The 12,202-nt window shown below is 35.9% G+C and overlaps 2 protein-coding genes across 4 annotated transcripts in view; one reads left to right on the forward strand and one right to left on the reverse strand.

Moving 5' to 3' along the window:
• The window catches only part of Gprk2 (G protein-coupled receptor kinase 2), a 109,596-nt gene extending 107,875 nt beyond the window's left edge, over positions 1-1,721 (reverse strand). For all 3 annotated transcript variants that reach the window (XR_016325476.1, XM_028172340.2, XM_028172339.2), the window contains exon 1: positions 1,200-1,721. Coding sequence is in view for 2 of the 3 variants with exons in the window: in XM_028172340.2 (XP_028028141.1) it covers positions 1,200-1,251 (52 nt within the window). In the remaining variant the exon portion in view is untranslated. The remainder of the gene's footprint in view (positions 1-1,199) is intronic.
• A 2,261-nt stretch (positions 1,722-3,982) lies between these two features.
• Positions 3,983-9,128, forward strand: TAF1B (TATA box-binding protein-associated factor RNA polymerase I subunit B). Its single transcript, XM_028172335.2, has 3 exons — positions 3,983-4,337; positions 5,534-5,690; positions 6,210-9,128. The coding sequence occupies exons 1-3, from the start codon at positions 4,139-4,141 to the stop codon at positions 8,908-8,910; spliced, it is 3,057 nt and encodes a 1,018-aa protein (XP_028028136.2). The 5' UTR covers positions 3,983-4,138; the 3' UTR covers positions 8,911-9,128.
• Positions 9,129-12,202: the final 3,074 nt, after the last annotated feature.

The following is a 12,202-nucleotide window of genomic DNA, read 5'->3' on the forward strand; positions in this document are numbered from 1 at the left end:
AAAACCATGCTACTTCCAGGAGGTTCACATTGGAACATTCATGAACATGTATCATATTATTATCATCATCATCATGAGCCCACAGACATACACTGCTGGACAGCACATAAGCATATAAGTCAGATAGTGACCCTAGATATTTTTACAGATACAGATACAGTATCTGCAGAAGCTTCAATGCTATGAGTGAGAGGAGAGGAGAGGAGGGAACAGTAGCAGTAGCTGACCAATGGTTGATCTGTTTCCTCACACATATGACAACCAGTGCGTAGCAGGTGTTCTGTCCATTTTAGAGTAAAAACATATGTCATCAATATATATATAATTGTTTTTCTCAAAACTACAGTTGAATGTCTAGACAGGTTACTGTTTTAAAAATACAAGAAATTAGCAGACACAGCCTGTTTTTTTTTATTGTTCTTGCAGACGTATGAGTATATGGGCCACCTTATGGTGACCATCGCCTGTGGACTTCAGCAATGTCAAGAGGAGAGCCAAGCCATCACTTACTGACAATCGTCATACAATTGTCTCATTATTAGACATTACATTTTATGTTTGTATGTAATATACGATATTATATTGAGTTACAGTACCATGTTGCAATTATGTTTAATATCTTATTATAATATCTTACTAAGCTGATCCCTAGAGACAATTAAGAACATGTGATAGCAAAATTTATCATTCGAGGGTTATTTGCATTTTTTTTTTTAATGTTTTAATTTGTTTTTGCTTAATTAAAAATTTACATACAAACAATACTTTTTGACATTTACCTTAAAGTTAATTATATATTTCACTTAGTTATTTCATATTATTTTCCTTTAATATAATTAAATGTAATTCAATAATACCTATTGTTACACATATCCAATTAAAATGCAAATATTTTGTATTAATGAGTTTAATACACATGTGTCCAACCTGTTAGCATGTTATCTAACTCCTGTAATCGCCAATTAACAACACATGTATGAATAACATTGCAATAACAATTAATTGTAATAACTTTTGTAATAATATATTTCATGAATTTGAAATTGAATATGGCTATGAAGCACAGTTGTTTCGTTTTGGTCTAGTCATCGTTTTATTATTCTGTTTTGTAATCGCCGCAGGGTCAACGACACGTTAAGTTAAGCGACCGTACGATATTAAGCCGGTTGCATTTCTTCAATTAAAAAAAACAAACTCACCCTCTCTGGCTTTCAAGTAAACAGTGTTCGCGACGATATTCTCTAATTCCATCAGTTCCAGTGTGACTGATTTTATAGAAGACCCTCCGCGAAGCAAAAACCCGCCGATGCGGCCTCTCTGCCGCCCGCCAGCCCTGCGCGACTCTGCCCATCAATGTACACACCAGGATCGCACAGCACGACTAACCCACAAGTCAAACTTTACACAAACACTACTAAGCACACAGGATAACGTCTGGGTGATCGGAAACACGGCCGCGGGCGATAAACACGCAACGTTGACGACGATCAAGGGTGTGGTGGAACCCTAGTTACCATGTCAGTCTAGACGCGGAATATGTAGTCACGATCGTAAACTTGCAACCGCGGTTAACTTAGATAGCTAGTTTCTTTCAGCAAGTGGTTGAATTACATATGGGCTCAAATTACGCGAATTACGAACGGCATGAGCATACACGCTACAACACATATACAGCACTCCACTTCTTCACGCAACTTCATAGAGGAGTTGACAAGAGTTTGTATCAGTGTTGCCGGTAGTAAAAGTAAAGCTCTACGTTTTGAAAATGTGTGATGAAAATGTAAAATAAAAGATTTGATTTTTTTAATTAAATTTCCCAACCTATTTAGTACGGGAAATAAAGGAAGTTAAAAACTATCCAAACACTTCAGTTGTAAATCTCAAAAAGTTGAGATATCTTAAGCTGTGGTAATCCTTGAAGAACAGATATGGTAGGCGAGCTCATCTGTGTCAATAGTAAAATGAAATGAGAAAGAGATTACTCTTAATTTTCTTGTTGTCACTGATTTCTTTTAATGGTATGGTAATATAAATTCAATTATTCGCTCTAATAGTCTAAGAGTCTACATTGCGAATGATACCTTTGCCTCTCTAAATAAATAAATAGTGACAGCACTGACAACATTTAAACATGAACTCTAAAGTTCAAACTACGGCATACTTAAGCATTTATATAAAATGTAGGTACCGAAATACATCCATTTTACATTACAATGTGTTTCTGTATGTATGTAAAGACCAAGACTGATTGTCGACGAGTATTAACCAACACACGGGCGTAAAAATATTGGCACTGGGCGTTATTAATTGTGTCTGTTGGAGTTTTAATATGAAAGTAATGGCTGGCAACACTTGACACATATAAGATTACAGGGACTTTTTGGCGGGAACGCGAGGAGTAAAGTTGTGTGATTTGTTTTATTTTGTCTATTTAGTGTTTCTTCAGGTTTAAATGTGTAATAACGGTGGTTTATTAACTGTTTAATATCTGTGAAAGTGCACAAATGTGGGAAAATGAAACAAAGCCGCTGGACGCAACTTCTCGGGATCCTCCAAAAAGTCCACTGAAAAAATCTTAGTAAATGACCACCATTTTACTAAGATTATATTTCATTCCATATCATCTCATTTCATTTAATTTCATCCCAGTTGATTGACGTCTCAAATTAATCATTTTCATTTCATTTCACTCCATATTATCATTTTTCATAAAAATAAGAATATAAATTAAAATAAGACATGACTTAAAGGTCTTAGTTACCAGGTCATAAAATCACTTAATAAAAAAAAAAAAAAATAAGATTACAGGGACTTTTTGGCGGGAACGCGAGGAGTGAAGTTGTGTAATTTGTTTTATTTTGTCTATTTAGTGTTTCTTCAGGTTTAAATGTGTAATAACGGTAGTTTAATATCTGTGAAAGTGCACTAATGTGGGAAAATTAAACAACGCTGCTGAACGTAACTTCTCGGGATCCTCCAAAAAGTCCACTGAAAAAATCTCAGCAAATGACCACCATTTTACTGAGATTATATTTCATCCCATATCATCTCATTTCATTTAATTTCATCCCAGTTGATTTATGTCTCATATTAATCATCTTCATTTCATTTTGTTTCACTCTATATTACCAATTTTCATAAAATTAAGAATATAAATTAAAATAAGACATGACTTAAAGGTCTTAGTTATAAGGCCATAAAATACCTTTAAAAAAATAAGATTACAGAATCTTCTTCGTCGCTTTCTTCATTGCTGAAGGTCGTGTCCCTGAAACTTGACCGTTGCCTGTCTCGTGAGCTGTTTCCATCTTGTCCGGTCCTCAGCTGCTCGAATGGCGGTTGCGATTGGCAACCCAGTTAGATTACAGAATAACAGGCCATAAACTCCAAAAAAAAAAAAGGTTACAGATTTCGAATATTGGAATTATTATAAATGTTTGAAACAATTACTTCTCATCTAGACACGGTCAGAGCAACATATAAGAGTTTTATAAAAATAAAATACTATAATGGTGTAATAGTGTACAAAGTATTTGCAATATAACTGTATTAATCATGAAGCAGAGTGTTTTTTAAATAGCCCCTCATCACCTACAGAACCCAGTCCCCTCAAATTTAACCGTTCAACAGGGTCACTAGAGCATAGCATTGCTGATTGCCATATTTATATATACATATAAACCCCACGTTAGCTATAATGGCATTGTTAAAAGTCGATAGCCATACTTGTGTATTATCTATACGCAAATTGTCCAAAGTTAGCTGGTGAATGCTCGTGGGGACCTTTATGAAATTAAATGAGATAAACATCATTTTATTTTACTTTATTTCTTCCAATTTCATCTTATTTCTATTTATTCCATTCCAATTGAGTACAGTTTAAAATAAATCCACTTGACTTTATTTCCTTCCATATCTTTTTTCATAAAATAGATTTTTTAAATAAAAAAGTTTGGCTGTATGGTACGATGCTTTCGCCTTTCTAGTTGAAAAATGTAACTACATAGGTAATTACATTTCGTGAGAAAAATAATATGAGACCATATTATTATTTATGTGAAATGTAAATTTATTTTATTGCTGAAGAACGTACAGTTATAATATAATTCTCAGCAGGAGCAGAGTAATAAATACAAAAATGAATTCACATAATTCGTGTGAAGTGTGTGGAAATAAAGACATGGCCTTAATCGATGGTTTTTATTACTGTGTGGAATGTGGTACACAGGACACGAATGTGCGAGAAACAGTCGTTGAAAAAAGCATATTCGCTGATGGAACGACTGCGTATAGCACACGAAAAAAAATCTTAAAAATTAGTGAAGATAAAGTTGAAAGTATGTAGATTCGAAGATTAGTCTAATTACTAGAATTTGGGTTAGGTCTATTATTGTGTGATATATCTTGACTGACAAAATGTTTAAAATTCCGTAGAGGTTTCATCTTTTAAACAAACATCTTCAAAACACGAAGAGAAAATAGCCCTAATCATAAGACAACAATAAACTATTATGACACAGGATAGGTTACACTACTACTAGCTCAAACTTTTAAATCACTGGTAAATCATTCAGTGCAGTGATGTATGTATTCAGACTTTTAAATCATTCAGTGCAGTGCTGTATGTATTCCAACTTTTCTGCTATTTTCGAGCTATAGCTACAATATGATGAAATGGACTCGATTAATCTTGACAGGAGATAAAAAGTTGCTTGTAAAATTCTTGCTATTGATCATTCATCATTACAGAACAAATAATTTCAGAGAACAGTATTATTATCAGTACAAAGCACTTACTTAGTGGAAAAGTCTCACAAAAATGCACATATAAAAGTTGCCTTTACCATTTTAGCTTATATCGATAAGTCAACTTCAGATTTGCATTGTAGTTTATAATAATAGTATAATATATTTAGAATTCAGAAGAAAAACCATTTATAAAAAAACAATTTAAATATTACAACTTTTGTTATTCTCAAACTCTAATTAATTGACTCTAATTCAACATAAATATTGACATAAATCACCAAACAACCAGAATACAGAGTAAACACTTTGGTATTACCTTGACTTTAAGCACACATTTACAGACATAAAACAATGACTCACGTAAACCATGTCCACGACTACCTTCTCTGACGAACGCCACCGAATGAATGAATGTTTGGTTTTTTTTTTTCCTACCTAAGCTGGTAGCCTTGAGAGGCTATTCCAGCGTAACCCTAACTAGTAGGTGAGCTCACGGGGCTCAAACCTGATGACATTGCTAACACGAACCCTAGCAAGAGCCGTGATTCGCAGAATCTACCACCGGATCGGAAACCCGACCCACTGAGAAGATCCGGCGAGAAACTCAGTGGGCTGTGTCTGAGAGTTAATTTACTCGTCGAGCCCTTCGTCGCAAGCGACGGGTTCGACGAGAACGGTGACTGGGTGCAAAAATGTTTGGAGCAAAGGCGTTGCTATTTATAGGCACTGTACCCTCTACATTATTTTTAAATTCGTGTTTCCTAAATTTTTTTTTTTTTTCAAGTGACTGGGGAGTGGTACAAGTGGCATATATATAACTTTATCCTGTGTGGCTTAGCTGATGAACTTATAGAGCTTGGAGCGAAACCAAGCTTCAAAATGAAACTACTATGGGTATGGTCAAACTACATCAGGAAATATCAAATAAAGGATGACCTCGGGTAAATATTGTACCTTTGTTATACTGTTTTTCTTACGGGCATCTTAAGTCCATAAGCCGTTTCAGTTTCAAGCATCAGACATTATAAACTATAGTTTAGACTTTGCAACAGAGTGGGAACATGAGTTTCCATAACAATTTAAAAAAACTTTAGTCTTATTGCATTGCACATGAAAGATTTAGACTTGCTTGATCAACATAATGATCTACCAGGAAATTAGATAGAATGACTAATTATTAGAATGACATTTCTTCTAAACTGTGTGCTATATGTAAATTTTGATTCTTACGCCTTTGATGTAAAGCAATGAATTAAAAAACAAATGTCTTCAGAACTACCTACAGCATTGACAGCAGCAGCTGTACCTTAAAGATCAAAATTGCACTTTTTATTATTTATTCTGTTGAACGAGAACGAGAACTCACAGCCCACCTAATATTAAGTGCCCATAGATAACCTTCAAACTACAACCTATTACCACTTCTCAAGCATTCTCTTATAAAAATATTGTGTTTTCAGATTAACATGTAATATAAATGAAGAGATGCAATCAAAGTTACCAGGAAAGAGCAAAAGCAATGAAAAAATTCCTTCTGAAAACGATGCAGAGGATAGATCCAATGGAAATAGTGGCTTAGCCACAAAGTATGTATCGCGCCAACGAGACATTCGGGCCATAACTTGTGGCTTACTTGTTTCTATGCTGTATACAGCACTAAACCTAGACAAGAGTGAATTACAGATGTCACATTTATTTCGCTATATCAAGGAGGGCAGACTTGATATAACTGATTTCAGTAGGCACATCCCTGACGACATCAATACCAAATTAATACCTGACTGGCCATACTTTGTCAGGAGTTGCAGCCCAAGGAGACTGTTAAGCTCAATCAAATGTAGGTGGATGACTATGGCCTTATTAAATCAATTAGAGATAGGTACACCAGTCTTGCCAGATATGAGGAACATTGTGAATAATTTTATAACGGAACTCTGTTTACCCAATGAATTTAAAAACTTAGTTCTCTCATTAATGTACAGTTTTGACAGTATCAAATTGCAAATAAGTAATGATGATTTGAACAATTGTTATAAAATGCCTGATTATGAATCTATTGTTATGGCATATATTATTGTAGCATTAAAAATATGTTTCGGTTTAGATGATGATTATGAATATAGATTGTCCAAAGCGGTTGATAAGATAAATGAAAATGAAAAATATTGCAAGTCCTACAAGTTAGGTTTTGCATCTAATAAGACTGATAGATTATTTTCCTTTGAAGATTGGATCAAATATTTGCAGTTTCGAAGAAAAATACTGTCAGTTCATTGCATGTTGGACACAGGAGATGAACATTATCTGGATATGGATGATTACATCTATCTAGAGTATTTACCAGATAAACAAAACAACAAAATAGATTTAATCGACGAGCTATCTATGAATATATTAGATAAAATACCGCAAAACAATGACATCAGCATTATCCCTAAAGTGGATTTTGGATACAGTTTAACTCCCTTATCTGCCTACACAGAAGTAATAGCAAATCACAGCACTGATAGTAACCACATTATGTTACTCAGTGAAGAGTTTTCTAAATACTCATTAAAATATTCATGCGAGAATCTACAATTGATAGATTTTGATACATCTTCAAATTTAATTAAAGGTGTTGATGGAACCAATAAAGTGATCAGTAACTGTGAGCTTATGGCTTACGATAAAAAACTAAAATACAGTAAAGATATAGAAATGGTAATAGTCAGGAATTGTGACAACAAAAATTGGATTAAAACGAACAAGCCTACTTTAGAACATATTGTTGATGAGAAGAATGAAATGCATGAAGAGAAAGCAAGCGATCAAGGATATGACTCGAATGAGAACAGTAGTGACAAAGACGTTTCTACAGAGAGTGTTAGTGTGGTCGAAACTGATAAGTTTGAAACTATTGAGGAAGAAGATGAAGATAAGAATATCTTTGATGATGATTTTTTGGTATACGAAATAAAAACAGAACCCGAGGACTCCGATCCTGAGAACATGGATCCACAACGTGACGAGAATGATATTTTTAATGACGATTTCGATGATCGTAACCTGGAACGTAACATGGAAGATAGCAGAAGTGTACACAGCTACGACTCGTTCGAATTTAATCCAGAAACGTTCAACAGAGAAAGAGCCATCAAAGAATTAATCCTCAAATCGTGTAAAACATATAAAATACCTATACCAAAAGAGTACAGATCCACTGAACCAAGAAAGCGAAAATCAGAGTTCTCCAACAACGAAGCCGATGTGTCTAAGAGGCGTCGAACAGAAAAACGCGGAGAAGCTAAAATACAAATAAACAAATTATTAGAAGCGTATTATAGTCAAATGGAGAGAGACGTCGTGACTCAAGTCGCGCATGAATTGAAAAATGTCATTTGGAATTTAGAAAATGCTAAAAACGATACGCAAAATCTCGATGACAAGAGTCACGTGTCCCTTTCAACAGAAACACCAGCAACCAGCTTCGTCGGCGCTGATGAAGGGGCTCCAAACGATACGAAAAATGAACAGGAAATTGATTCACGTAATATGAGTGCAGATCTAAGGACAGGCGAAAACACAACATTACAAGAAACTAAATTGGAAATTGTCGAAGAGAATGAACCAAAATTATTTGATGACGACAGCGATGTTGACGTTGATGAATTAATACCTAAAACGAATCCAAAGTTTGACGAAAACGAATATGATATCAGCCAGTTGTACATGAAGATTGGTAAAATCGAAACCGAGGATATTTGTGACTCGATAAAGGATGCACAATTAACAAAAATCATCGATAAAAATATTGAAGATTATAAAGCAGGAAAAATAATCAAACAATCCAAAGGAGTAGACGAGAGATCTAATGATTCTACCGATTCCGAGGATGAAGTTCCTCTTATTGTATTCAAGGAAGCCAATCTAAAAGAGCCATTGATAAAATTAGAAAGAATACAAGACTTCAAATATTGGTTCAGACATTACAAATATAATTTTATGGTTAAAGCCGATAACAGAAAAGAGAAATTCGAATTTGATTTGATAAAGAACACACCGAAAACATTCTATTTTTTATTGAAAGAGTGCGCATTAATATCCGACAGTACACCATTTCGTATTTATAAATGTTTGTCGAGAATAGAGCAGAGTATTCTAAGGCTAACCAAAACTTAATTATTCACCAATATGTCGTGTGTCATCAATTTCTTTGATAACCAAAATTCTTGAACCTTATTGTGAAAGTGCTATATTAATTAGGTATTTGAGAATTGTCATTTTTATTATTACATGCTCTTACCAAATGACATTAACGTGTTGTTACCTTTGAATCTGTGATATTAGCTGTAATTTTATAATAAATTATTATATTTGAGTTCATCAAATGATTCTTATCTTAATGTTTTGATTATTTTAATCTCCATCATAATGATAATCTCTCGCTGTGTCAAGACTCGATGTGTCGATTTTAAGTCGCCACATCGCATGAAATTCGCTTTTTTTTTAACCTACTTCAAAAAACAGATAGTTCTCCATTCTAGTGATTTTTTTACTTGTGTCTTGCTTTTTTTATTGCTTAGTTGGGTGGACGAGCTCACAGCCCACCTAGTGTTAAGTGGTTACTGGAGCCTATAGACATCTACAACATAAATGCGCCACTCACCTTGAGATACAAGTTCTAAGGTCTCAGTATAGTTACAACGGCTGCCCCACCCTTCAAACCGAAACGCATTACTGCTTCACGGAGGCAGGGTGGTGGTACCTATTCGCGCGGACTCACATGAGGTCCTACCACCAATTATGCAAATTATAATTTTGCGGGTTTGATTTTTATTACACGGTGTTATTCCTTCACCGTGGAAGTCAATCGTGAACATTTGTTGAGTACGTATTTGATTAGAAAAATCGGTACCCGCCTGCGGGATTCGAACACCGTTGCCTTGCTCAACACGAATGCACCGGACGTCTTATCCTTTAGGACAGGACGACTTTTTGCTTCAAAACTTTTAAATTAAAATCTGATGATATTTTATCAATTTCCATCAAGATCTGACCAGTCGTTTTTGAGTTGCCCTTAATAATGCATGTTTTATTTATTATGAGTACATTGAATATACCTTCATTTTGTTTGGTTGTTGTAGTTAACATTTTGTATTATCTTTGTAACCGATTGAGTCGTGCTGGTCTGCAATTCCCATGGGAACGAATTTTCTGCTTTGTTTTTTATAAGACAGGATAACTTGACTCACGTGTTCGTTTTGATTTTTAAATAGTTTTAAATTGAATGGAAATTTAAATTCAAAATTTCGCTATTTATATTCGCCAGTTCTTTAATTGGATTGAATATAATGGGTATAATGGGTAGAGTTCTTTAATTGGATTGAATATAATGGCTAACCCGGTGGTAGTTAGTGCCTCTGACTGTCGCACCGAGTGTCGTGGGTTCGATTCCTACATCGGGCAAAAATTAGTGTGATGAACAGGCTTGCTTGATCTTTGGGTGTTTATGATACGTTTAAAAATATGTATAACACAGGGAATCTTAAGGCTGCCTGTCCACCGGAGCGGAGCGAGGCAATGGAGCGGAGAAACGGAGAAATATTAACCAATAAGATTGCACAAAGTTTCCGCTCCTCTTTAGTGGACAGGGAGTTGCGAAATTGCGAACTAAATAGTTTAAAAATCCATACAAAACCGGTAAGCGGAGCGGGGTAGCGGAGTCAGGCAGCGGAGAGGGGACGCGAGTGCGGGCGCGGTTTTTTTTTTCTTTTTTCCTACCTCAGCTGATAGGCAGTCTTGAGAGGCTATTTCAGCGTAACCTTAACTAGTAGGTGAGCTCACGGGGCTCAAACCTGACGACTTTGTTAACACGAACCTTAGCAAGAGCCGTGCTTCGCAGAATCTACCTCCGGATCGGAAACGCGACTCACTGAGAAAATCGGCGAGAATCTCACTGGGCTGTGTCTGTTGGTTAATTTACTCTTCGAGACCTTCGTCGCAAGTGACGGGTTCGACGAGAACGGTGACCGGTGCTTGAGGTAACTAAAAGCACCGTTAGTGGATCGGGAGGATTCGTAATGTTTAGGGCGTAGTGTCCTTATACTTCAATAAACAGACTAAGTTATAAAATTCAAAGCAGCAATGGAATTATTATCATTATCTATCGAGCTTACCATTACTTGTGGTAGGACCTCTTGTGAGTCCGCGCGGGTAGGTACCATCGCCCTGCCTATTTCTGCCGTGAAGCAGTAATGCGTTTCGGTTTGAAGGGTGGGGCAGCCGTTGTAACTATACTGAGATCTAAGAACTTGACGTGTTTTGGGCGACGTCGACTGCTTTCCATTCTGTCCACAGGATCGGGAATGGGGGCGCGAGGGCAAGGTGCGCCCGTAGTGTGAACAGACACGTCGCGTAGGTACTAAACTCCGCTCAGCATTACTTTCTCACTCCGCTCCGATGGACAGACACAGTAACGCATCGTTCTGTTTGAAGGATGGGCTTTAACATTCACTTTGTGATGTCTATGGACTCTGGTATCTACTTTACACCAGGTGGCTGCTAACTCGTTCGCCCATCTACGAAATAAATGAAAAGAGTTTAACAATCAACTACATGGACAATGGTTTAAAATAAAAAAGAAAATTCCAAAATTGAAATTGACAATTGCCTTAGCATAGATAATACACTTAATCTGACACTGATGCAATCAAACTGAAGTGTGAAAATTGTGAAATCGATAATTATCCCTGTATTTAAACTGGTTTAACTGTTTCATATTAAGAGACTCGTTTCAAATATGTTACGTAATCTCACAAAATTACTGCGAAGACCGCTACCACAACAAACAATGCTTAAACGCAACTGGACACAAACAGGAATGATAATTGTCATTCCGCCGAGGAATAAATGCCATCTTGGCGTAAGTTTCTTATAACATCATGTTTTGTATTTCCAACACTTTTTTTTAAGTGAACAATAAAATTTAAGAATGTTCTCTATCCACTATCGGGAAAGAGAGACAGTTTGACATTTCAAAAGGCTGTCAACAGTAAGAATTTAACCCACAGACACACGTGAGTTTCTCGCCGGATCTTCGCAGTGGGTCGCGTTTCCGATTCCCTGATAGATTCTACGAAGCACTGCTCTTGCTAGGGCTAGTGTTAGCAACGTCACCAGGTTAGAATCTCGTGAACCCACTGAGTCGTTCGGCGAATCTAATTTAACCCCTTGAGGTTACTAGAATAGGTAGAAAAAAAAGAATTGCAGTGAAGCTTGTTCAAGTAGCGATGATTGGGGTAAGCTAACATCCACTAACACGGCAGACGCATTAAAAGATATAAATTGTGATTGATGAGGTCCCAGACCATTTAAAGAGCGTATAAAGGATCTCTACCGAACGAACTTCCATTTTGTCAAGCGGCTTAACACAAAAAGTAACGCTTGATACTAAAAATATATGAGTAAACTT

Source organism: Bombyx mandarina, chromosome 26 (assembly GCF_030267445.1).
Source record: "Bombyx mandarina strain Sakado chromosome 26, ASM3026744v2".
Taxonomy (NCBI): domain Eukaryota; kingdom Metazoa; phylum Arthropoda; class Insecta; order Lepidoptera; family Bombycidae; genus Bombyx; species Bombyx mandarina.

Bases quoted from the DNA above. Each gene is read 5' to 3' on its own strand.
- TAF1B (XM_028172335.2), top strand. From the start codon at position 4,139: ATGAATTCACATAATTCGTGTGAAGTGTGTGGAAATAAAGACATGGCC. The intron at 4,338-5,533 runs GTATGTAGATTC...TTTTTTTTCAAG, and splicing joins TAGTGAAGATAAAGTTGAAA to TGACTGGGGAGTGGTACAAG. The intron at 5,691-6,209 runs GTAAATATTGTA...TTGTGTTTTCAG, and splicing joins CAAATAAAGGATGACCTCGG to ATTAACATGTAATATAAATG.